Below are 10,297 nucleotides of genomic sequence, written 5' to 3' on the forward strand. Positions count from 1 at the left end.
AAAAAAAATGTTGGTCCTAGTGTGACAGATTTGCATAGTCTTCTGCTCAAAAGCATTAACATCGCTCAAGAATGGCTTCCCTAGTCTTTTACACTTTTTACCACTGAACAGGGTAAGGGAAGGTATCCTGAGATGAGTTTGTTATACTCTATATATAGCCTTTCCATCATGTGACGACTAGGGAAACCAATGCACAGTTCATAGATAGCCGACAATCTGGGCTTTGTAATACAGTGTTTGAAATAATTAAAATTTGCTGAAACGCCTGACTTTCTACACCTCATATATTAATAATTTATCATAGATTTTATTAGCAGATATCACAAGTATGTGTATGCAGCCGTTTGGGAAACATAGCATTTCATCGTAAATGCTGTGTTTCTGCCATGAAAATACACCGATCAGCCATAACATTATGACCACTGACAGGTGAAGAGAATAACACTGATAATCTCGTTATCATGGCACCTGTCAGTGGGTGGGATATATTAGGCAGCAAGTGAACATTTTGTCCTCAAAGTTGATGTGTTAGAAGCAGGAAAAATGGGCAGCGTAAGGATCTGAGCGACCTTGACAAGGGCCAAATTGTGATGGCTAGACGACTGGGTCAGAGCATCTCCAAACTGCAGCTCTTGTGGGGTGTTCCCGGTCTGCAGTGGTCAGTACCTATCAAAAGTGGTCCAAGGAAGGAAAAGCGGTGAACCGGCGACAGGGTCATGGGCGGCCAAGGCTCATTGATGCACGTGGGGAGTGAAGGCTGGCCCGTGGGTCCGATCCAACAGACGAGCTACTGTAGCTCAAATTGCTGAAAAAGTGAATGCTGGTTCTGATAGAAAGGTGTCAGAACACACAGTGCATCGCAGTTTGTTGCGTATGGGGCTGCGTAGTCGCAGACCAGTCAGGGTGCCCATGCTGACCCCTGTCCACTGCCGAAAGCGCCTACAATGGGCACGTGAACATCAGAACTGGACCACGGAGCAATGGAAGAAGGTGGCCTGGTCTGATTAATCACGAGTTCAAGGTGTTGACTTGGCCTCCAAATTCCCCAGATCTCAATCCAGTTGAGCATCTATGGGATGTGCTGGACAAACAAGTCCGATCCATGGAGGCCCCACCTCGCAACTTACAGGACTTAAAGGATCTGCTGCTAACGTCTTGGTGCCAGATACCACAGCACACCTTCAGAGGTCTAGTGGAGTCCATGCCTCGACGGGTCAGGGCTGTTTTGGCGGCAAAATGGGGACCTACACAATATTAGGCAGGTGGTCATAATGTTATGGCTGATCGGTGTATGTGTATGTTGATAAGGTAAAAAAATTAGTTTTATCCAACTGTTTTAAACCTGTTTTATAAAGAGCCGCACATTTATGCTGAAATCTCTGTGTTGTTGTTATTGGTGAGACTGAGATTACTACATCCATATAACAACTTTCAAACTTTTTTGACTGGTGCTAATTTTTCTCCATAACAAGCTAATCTTCAACTCTAATGTTTTAATGAATAAAATCGTTTAATTTATATTTTCCTTTACTGCGTTGCAACATAATGCTTTCCTGTACTGTGCATTTAAGAAACCAGGGTGGATTGTTTTACTTTGGAGGAGCAACATTATAGAAAGTAACGTTACAGGCCAACTTTCAAGTGTTTCTGTTTTTAAAACTGATTTCACCACCAGGGGGAAGTGAGTTGTTCAGTTCAGTACAGAGATGTAACACTTTGTTTTTGTATAATATACCTACTTGACAGTTGCACTGCACATGCAGATGTAATGTGACTTTTATAAGCAGGGTATTTAATATTTGACCAAATTTAAATTCCAGGAATGAAAATATTCTGGAAAATTTGATTATTTATGAATCTGACCATTTCAGCTGCTCATAAAATGGAAATAAACCACACATACTTTCATATTTACCAGAAGTACCCTAAGATATGAGAAATACAGCCCTCAATGTGAAATATGTTCAGTTATACCATCCTCTTAATGAAATTACATGTCAAATAATGAAATTGTTCAGTACAGCTTACAAAACTCCTGTGCAGAGATAATGAATGCACCTCCTGCTCCCTTGTCTCTTTCAAACTGTCAGTTGTGCGTCTCTAAGAGTTGAACACTTCATCCAAACATCTTCTCAAATATTGATATGGAGACAGAAGCCACAGCCAAAGTGATGCTGGAGTGCCTTAAACACAAGAAAGTGAATGTCCTAGAGTGGCCCAGTCAAAGCCCGGACTTAAATCTGTGGCGAGACTTGAAGACTGCTGTCCATGAATGATCCACACCCAACTTGACTGAGCTTGAACAATTTTGCCAAGATGAATTCATGAATATTGCACAATCTAGATGTGCAAACCTGGTAGACTTACCCCAAAAGACTCACAGCTGTATTTGCCAGGCATCAATTTCTGCAGCTGCCAGAGAGCTTGGCAACCTTTTTATTCCCATTCCATTTAGTTTCTTCCTTCTTTGTTTGCATGCTGTTAGTTTAAGTTTGTGTGGAGGATCAGTAGTTCCCACACTGGCACGACCTCCTCCAGGATAACACACCAGCCTGCATTGCCCTTGATCGTCCGCTCCCTCGTTGTGGCTCTGGGGAACACCAATGTACTGGAGATCCACAGGTTGGTGAAAAGGCTCGATCTGTTACTGCCATTGCACAGGCTTATTTAAGATTCATTATCCCGTGTGCCACAGAAGACAGGATGCCTCCTGGCTTGGCAGTCAGTGATTTATAGCATTACAGTAACAAGCGTGTCTGCAGTGTGAGTGATCTGTGTTTGACCCCCAATCCAGACTTCCTGCCTTCCAGTATTCTATCATCATTAGTAGCAGTATTAATGTGTAACTGATGGTCAGATGTGTCCACCAGAGTAGCATACAAGGGCTGTTAAGATGTTTAACAAGTGCTCTGTATACAGTACCTGTGTATGTGTACAGCTTCAGCTAAGAACCAGCCTTGTGGAGCTACAATCATACGAGATAGGGTTCTTCTCATCTGGAACTATTTTCTGTCCTGTGTGGGTAGTGTGCGTTTTAACACTGTGTTCACTGTGTGTGCTGTGTATGCCGTGTGATGTGTGCACGCTGTGTTGTGTTTCCTTTTTGTATGTGTATGTGCTCTGTGTTTTGTATTTATGGTGTGCTTTTGATATTTTTTGGTGTGCTCTGTGTGTGTTTGTGTGTGTGTGTGTGTGCTCTGTGATCTGTCTTTGTTTATGTGTGTGTGTGTGTGTGCTCTGTGATCTGTCTGTGTTTATGTGTGTGTGTGTGTATGTGTGTGCTTTGTGATCTGTGTGTGTTTGTGTGTGTGTGTGTCTTTGCTCTGTGTTCTGTGTGCTCTGTGGTCTGTGTGTGTGTGTGTGTGTGTGTGAGTGTATGTGCTCTGTGGTCTGTCTGGGTGTGCTCTGTATTTGCTCTGTGTTCTGTATGTGTGTGTGTGTGTGTGTGTGTGTGTGTGTGTGTGCGTGTGTGTGTTCGCTCTGTGTTCCGTGTGCTGACTGTATGTTCGGCCTCTGTTTGTGCGCTCATTAAGAACATGTTCATTACCAAGATATGTAAGATATAGAATGGTTTGCTTCAGTGGAGCCCTTTTATAAGTCAGATCCAATGCATTATCAGTAATGACAGGTCAGTTTATTCATGGCTGTGGTTCTGTCTGCAGGCGTTTGCTTTATTTTGAGTCACTTTGCGGTTGTAGTTCCCTCGGCCTTCGGGGATCCCGCTCTCCAGCGGCGGGGCTCACTTCTTCAGGAATGAAAGGAGGCAGACCATCACCTAGTCTCCACACATTCTACTTTAAGAGAGACCAGTGGTTACATCATCTTCATAGCATTGTCCCCCCCCACCATGTTTTAAAAGTGTTGGATGATGGACAGTGATTGAGAAACATTAATACATTAAGGTCAGTTTTAGTAGTAGTTATCATTCTCTTGTGTATAATATTCATGCATTAAAGGCACAGAGTCTATATTACAGTTTGTACTAAGTCTACACAGTCTCTAGTGAATGTATTTGATTGTATTGGTGTCAAAAAGACCTTTCTGCTAATATTAAATGCAGCAAGAAACGGAGGACATGGTTCTCATTATTTGGGGGAAACTAATGCATCTAATGTGACAGTCATGTCATCTTCGGCTCAATAAAGGGATGTTCTATACACGAACAGTATTAGATTAGCTGAATCTTCTAAATGGGCAGTCTGTAGGATGAGTGAGTTAATGATTCTTGTGTGGGTGAACAGGATTAATTCTGCCTGATTGTGTTACAGCGTCTTCCCGGCTGACAGACTTCAGTGTGAACGCTGTGAAATGAATTATTGAATAGAAATTAAAGTGGAAAATGAGTTCCTCTATTTCAGTTTTAGCATCGTGCCATCAGGGTGCAATGGCTCGGGCACTCGTTAAATTTAAATTACAGAAGTTTCTAAAATCCTTACGTAAAAAATAGCCTACTCATCCGATGGCGTTTTTTTCATCAGAATAGCTGATGCTTCAAACAGACACCACTTCTACAGCTGTCAATCTGCACGACAAAGACTTCTAAACCCTCATGGCAGAAAGGCAATAAAATAATAACAATCCTTCATATTACAGTGTTTATTATTTACTTTGCTCCCACGAGAACAAATGCAACATAAATGAGACGAATAACTGAAAACAGCCATGCTTTCTGTGCTGTGGGCACTGAGTTCACAGTCAAGGTTGTCTTCCAAGATATCCTACACAAGTGTCTCAAATCAAGCCTTGGCACCACGGTAGCAGACAGTTCCTGTGGAGAGCCCATCCAGCTGATCCCATGTGGCACGCTGTACCCCCCAGAGGAGTATGTGTGAGGGCAGTCTTTCCCTACAAAACCTACCTGGGCCGAGAGAGCTGCCAACTCCGAGTTTAATAACACAGTAACACGAACACGGCCCCTCTAGCAGCTGATGTCATAGGAGTCCTTGTCTCCGCTGGGGGCCTTGGTGGGGCACATAGGACATTTGGGCCGCTTGAAGCTGAGCGAGAGAACTGCCCCGCCCAGGATCTGGATGCCCCCGCCCACCCAGCCGAAATAGAGGGAGCTGCCCCCGCGGTGCCAGACGAGTTTGGGGTTGGAGCCCAGAGCCTGGATGTTGCTCACGTAGAGCCCCAGGGTGGCCAGGCAGAGCAGGCCCGAGACAAGGACCACCAGGCCACTGGTGCCCGCCACGTTGCGTTGGGGGAAGTCCATCCAGCAGCGCACACCCACGCTGGCCAGCACGATGCCCGTGCCACACAGGAACAGCGAGCTCAGCAGCAGCCCCCGCGCCCAGCGCACGTGCGCATCCCGGTAGTAGGCCCCCGACACGGGCCAGCAGACCTTGAAGTCGGACTCCGCCACCTGCAGGCAGGACTCCCACAGCCCGTCTGTTCTCAGCGCCCAGGCCCGGCCCGCCCGCACCTGGCACTCCCGCCAGTGGGGGGTGATGACGGCCGTGAAGACCAGGATCAGGCCTAGCGGGGCACACACGATCCCTGCCACCATCGCCGCCGGAGTCTGCATCCTCGCGACTGAGGAAGGATTGGGAACTGGGAAGGAGAAAATGAAAAGTCCCAGCGTTATAGTAGACGGGTGTATGGTACCCTACTGAAAGTAAGGAAGAATGCCGCCCTGCCAGTGATGAGATGTACCTGAGGTCTGGGGCTCTTGGGAAGGAGGAACAATGTACTGGGCTTGTGTAGCTACCAGCACAATCATTTACCTGAAGGGTCCTGACTTCAGTCCCAAAGTAAACCTCTGTTTTGTCTTTTCGCTATTTACCCTAATCCTTTAAATAATGTACCGATAAGCTGTTGTTTCACAATGACGAACCATAACAAAACTGCAACGAAAACTTCTTTCACCTTGAGCAGAGGGCTACAGATTAATGTATGTCAGCACCTGAGCACTGGAAAACCTTCTTCCATGCATTAAGTAGCTCTCCTTGTGAGTCGTAATGAGTTGTTAAATGCATTAATTGGCCTTTCTAACAGAGTGGTACTGTACCAGCTTTTTATGGTGCAAATGTGCCCATGTGTATTTGCTCATATCAAAGGAAGAGTTCCCTGCCATGCTTATATCCTAACATATGTAAAGACGTGATAGAATATATTTACACTGCTGTATTTTTGGTGTAGATACGTTAAATTGCATATGAGCATAATGTTCTTCATCGCCTGGGTGTTTTGTGGGCGGTGTGCACCCGATTCTGTCATGTCTGCATTCAGCAATCTGGCGAAGGGCGTGAAACGCCAAGGATGAAGAAAATCTAAAGAGTGAGGATCATTTGGGAGGTGCAACGTGTGTGTGTGTGTGTTTGTGGTTAGTCAAGTACATCTCACGCCCGGATCTTGGAAGACCTGCTGATGTGGAGGCTTTTGGGAAGGAGGAACAATGTACTGGGCTTGTGTAGCTACCAGCACAATCATTTACCTGAGGGGTCCTGACCCTAAGTAAACCTCTCTTTTGTCTTTTCGCTATTTACACTAATCCTTTCAATAATGTACTGATAAGCTGTTGTTTCACAATGACAATCCATAACAAAACTGCAACGAAAATGGGTAACCAGTACAACACAACATAGGTTCCAGATTTCATTATTTATTGATCATTATTTTATTCTGGTGTTCAAGTCTGCAGTTTTTCAGTTTTAAATTAATGAAGCCCCCACTCTTAAAAAGAAAAAGACTAATAAGTCACAGTGAGAAACTGGCTGCAAATCTGTGTATAAATGTTCTTAAAACGTACAGTATTTTCAGTAAAACACATAGAGATTTGCATACATTTCACACTTACCAGCACAGCAGTTTTGATCAGAGCAAGTTCATTACTGCATTGTGAGCACAGATGGGGGCCTTATTATTTTTCTTCTCTAATTATAAGAGACGGGAAGGAGATGCACATTTTTAGCCAGACAACAAAGGGAAGTAATGGCTTGACTGTCAAGCATATGTCATTTAATCTTGATTTGTTTACCCCCTCTCCTTCCTGGGTTTTAATTATGTCTGCAGCCTTTGTGGGGTCTTTTCTGAAAGCTTCATGCTGAGATCAAGATGTGCCGCATGTCTAGTATTGTCCTGTTGTTTTTGATATCCCAATCGGATAGTGCCGTATTGTTTGTCACAGTCTGGTGTCTTTTTCTTTTCTTTTTTACTTTGATTGAAGGAAAGCATCAGCACTTTGATTGAGAGGTCCAATTTACTTTTTCATTCCTTTTATCATTTTGCATTCCCCCAGACCAGACGAAGCTCTTGATCACCAAAGCAGGGTTGATGTCTGCTTCTCATAACAACGGAATAAAAAAACAAATTCAATCCAGAAGTCATGAAATGTCCTAAAGGGGGTCCTCAGCGTTGTGCTCCATACAGTCTGTCTCTACCAAAGCAGCAGCCAAAACTCCACGTGAACATCATCCCAGACAAGACTTCAATGGTCCCTCCAGCCCAGCCTAGGTAGAGAGCCGTCCCCAGCCTGAATTTGTCCCCTTCGTCCACACTGGGGTTGGACAACGTCAGCAGGATCTCGAAGGCCTTGTAGGACACCACGCAGATGTAGATCACTCCTGCCAGGGCAATGCCGACACCCGAAGTGATGGTGAGGCCGGGGCTGGTGTGGGCGTCCCACCAGTGAACGCCCAGGTGTGCCGTGATGTAGCTGAGTCCCCCCAGGGTCACAGAGAGCAGCGTGAGCGTACGCTGCAGCACGGGCCACCAGGACAATGACATCAGCTCCGGTGGGGATGTACACTCCTGAGAGTGGAGTGTAGTGTCTTCCACACAGGCTTCCCAAAGGCCATCGGAGAAAAACAGGGCTGCAGAATAGCCAGGCCGCTGGGCGAACTCTCTCCAACTAGGGGTGACCGTGGCAGCCAGCAGCAGAGCCCAGCCAATCGGAGCCAGAAAGAGGGCGACTATCCTTGTGTGGGTCCCCATTGGCCTTAATTGGTTCTCTCTGTGGTGACGGGAGATGATTCCACTGTGGCGGAAGTGCAGTCTGTCCTGTCTTTAAAGGCTGCGAGTTAGATGTCCTTAAGTCGTTGAATTGTAGAATCGACTTCTCTGAAATCAAAATGCCTGATCTGCCATCTCTCATCTGCAGTCTCTCTGATGTTCCTGCATAATAGTTGTTGTTTTCATTTGCTAGTACCTGTTTATGCACCACGTCCTGCTTTTAAATGTTAAATGATTTTAAATTGAAAATCAATGAGGACAAAGGACTGCAGCTTGCAGTGAGACCATTGCTATTTTGCTATTCCAGGTAAAGCTGGAGGTACATTCTGCAATGTCAAGGTTGAACAACAGTGAACAACAAAAATAATTTAATCCAAGGATATTCTTCAGCCTTAATTCATTGTTGTTTGTTGAGTTGCACCGGAGTATAGTCCAAAGCAGGCTGCTCTCATGCTGTTGAGTAAGACATTGCGGTGTCTGTAAACACCAGGTTTCTGTGCAGTTAGGTTTTTATGGCTTCTTTCACCTTGAGCAGAGGGCTACAGATTAATGTATGTCAGCACCTGAGCACCGGAAAACCTTATCCATGCATTAAGTAGCTCTCCTTCTGAGTCGTAATGAGTTGTTTAAATGCGTTAATTGGCCTTTCTAACAGAGTGGTACTGTACCAGCTTTTTATGGTGCAAATGTGCCCATGTGTGTTTGCTCATATCAAAGGAAGAGTTCCCTGCCATGCTTATATCCTAACATATGTAAAGACGTGATAGAATATATTTACACTGCAGTTTTTTTGGTGTATAGCCTATGTATAGATGCGTTAAATTGCATATGAGCATAATGTTCTTCATCGCCTGGGTGTTTTGTGGGTGGTGTGCACCCGATTCTGTCATGTCTGCATTCAGCAATCTGGCGAAGGGGGTGAAATGCCAAGGATGAAGAAAATCTAAAGAGTGAGGATCATTTGGGAGGTGCAACGTGTGTGTGTGTGTGTTTGTGGTTAGTCAAGTACATCTCACGCCCGGATCTTGGAAGACCTGCTGATGTGGAGTAATGAAGACTCTGCTGCTAAGACCACCCTTAGCATTTCACAAATGAACTCGAGCACACTGATTGTTCCAGAAAGGTACCTCTATGGCAGCTAGAAATTTGCATTCCCACAGTCTTTAATTGAAATTTTAAAGTTACTAATGTTGGTTACTAATAGTTATCTGGAAAAATGCAATCTGAGATGTTTACTGTGGCAGGATATTTAGAGTTAAACAAGCAGCTTAATCCAAATATTCAACATTGTTTTCAAATGCTCATAATAATAAGGACTACATGGATGGCAATATTCTCTGGTGTATCCTTCTACTCTTGGCTCATAACGTTTGTGAATTATAGTTGTATACATTTTGTTTTCATTCCAATTTGCTATTTTTAGTAAACTGACCTAAATTTTGAAAAAAAAAAAAACTTTTAAAAATACCTAAAACATATTCCTCTTTTCATTTCCTAATGAAGACATTTGTTTTTCATTTTGCGCAGTGCAGTATTCAGTATTTATTTTCTAGTTGATATATTTTATCTGCAGAGCTGGTATGATAAAGTACAGCATCTAAAAATATCTCGCAGTTCAACCTTCTCTAGAGGAACAAGGTTGTCCAGAGACAGAGAGACAGAGCTTCCCTTCAGCCTGAGAGAGGCTTTGCAAAAGGCTGAGATCTCTCCCCTTCTCTGCTCGTTTGGCCACTAAACCCCTGGGTCAGATTCACACGTGTCAACTTTCCACTCAAACCCCAGTTATCAGTCTGTCAGGAAAACAAACAGGCTCTTACCTCCTGGATTGTGTGTCACTTTGTTGCAATCTCCAGCTCAGCTGACTGCAGAGTCTCAGCCAGTCTGTCATACAGCGGGAACGCAGACGATGGGTGCTGCTCTCATGATTTGTTTGATGAGAAACACTGTAACGGTGTCTTCAGGAGAGAGGAGCGGGAGGGAAGGAGGGAGGGAGGGAGCAGGGTGGTGATGATGGCGTCGATAGCAGGGGCAGGATCTTTTCAATAATAAGGCATCATCACGTCATTAGATCCAGACACATGTTCTTTAGTGATCTTGTGGGAATATGTGTTGGTGTGTAATAATGTGCGTGCATCGTATGTACTTTACCCCATTCCCTGCCTTCCTGCCCTGCTGTATTAAAATAAGCAACACTGACATAGAGGTAAAGCAATGTTCAGTTAACGCCTATCTAAAAATGAATTACACTTAAATAATATTCAGAATCCATACGCTGAACTGTGAGTCTGTATTGCAGTGCAGAATGGAAAGACATTTCACTATAACTGACTGTATTACAGCAGTTGGT

At 44.4% G+C, this 10,297-nt stretch overlaps 2 protein-coding genes across 2 annotated transcripts; both read right to left on the reverse strand.

Annotated features, from left to right (window-relative positions):
* Window positions 1-4,622: 4,622 nt before the first annotated feature.
* cldn23l (claudin 23-like) lies at window positions 4,623-9,951 on the reverse strand. Its single transcript, XM_066716348.1, has 2 exons — window positions 9,768-9,951; window positions 4,623-5,550 (listed from the first exon to the last, which is right to left on the reverse strand). The coding sequence occupies exon 2, from the start codon at window positions 5,522-5,524 to the stop codon at window positions 4,919-4,921; it is 606 nt and encodes a 201-aa protein (XP_066572445.1). The 5' UTR covers window positions 5,525-5,550; window positions 9,768-9,951; the 3' UTR covers window positions 4,623-4,918.
* Window positions 7,348-7,932, reverse strand: LOC136762749 (claudin-3-like). The gene has a single exon (XM_066716309.1). The coding sequence runs from the start codon at window positions 7,930-7,932 to the stop codon at window positions 7,348-7,350; it is 585 nt and encodes a 194-aa protein (XP_066572406.1).
* Window positions 9,952-10,297: the final 346 nt, after the last annotated feature.

Source organism: Amia ocellicauda, chromosome 11 (genome assembly GCF_036373705.1).
Source record: "Amia ocellicauda isolate fAmiCal2 chromosome 11, fAmiCal2.hap1, whole genome shotgun sequence".
NCBI classification, from domain to species: domain Eukaryota; kingdom Metazoa; phylum Chordata; class Actinopteri; order Amiiformes; family Amiidae; genus Amia; species Amia ocellicauda.

What these genes read in the sequence shown, in the direction of transcription:
- LOC136762749 (XM_066716309.1), bottom strand. Translation starts at nt 7,932, where the DNA reads ATGGGGACCCACACAAGGATAGTCGCCCTCTTTCTGGCTCCGATTGGC.
- cldn23l (XM_066716348.1), bottom strand. Translation starts at nt 5,524, where the DNA reads ATGCAGACTCCGGCGGCGATGGTGGCAGGGATCGTGTGTGCCCCGCTA.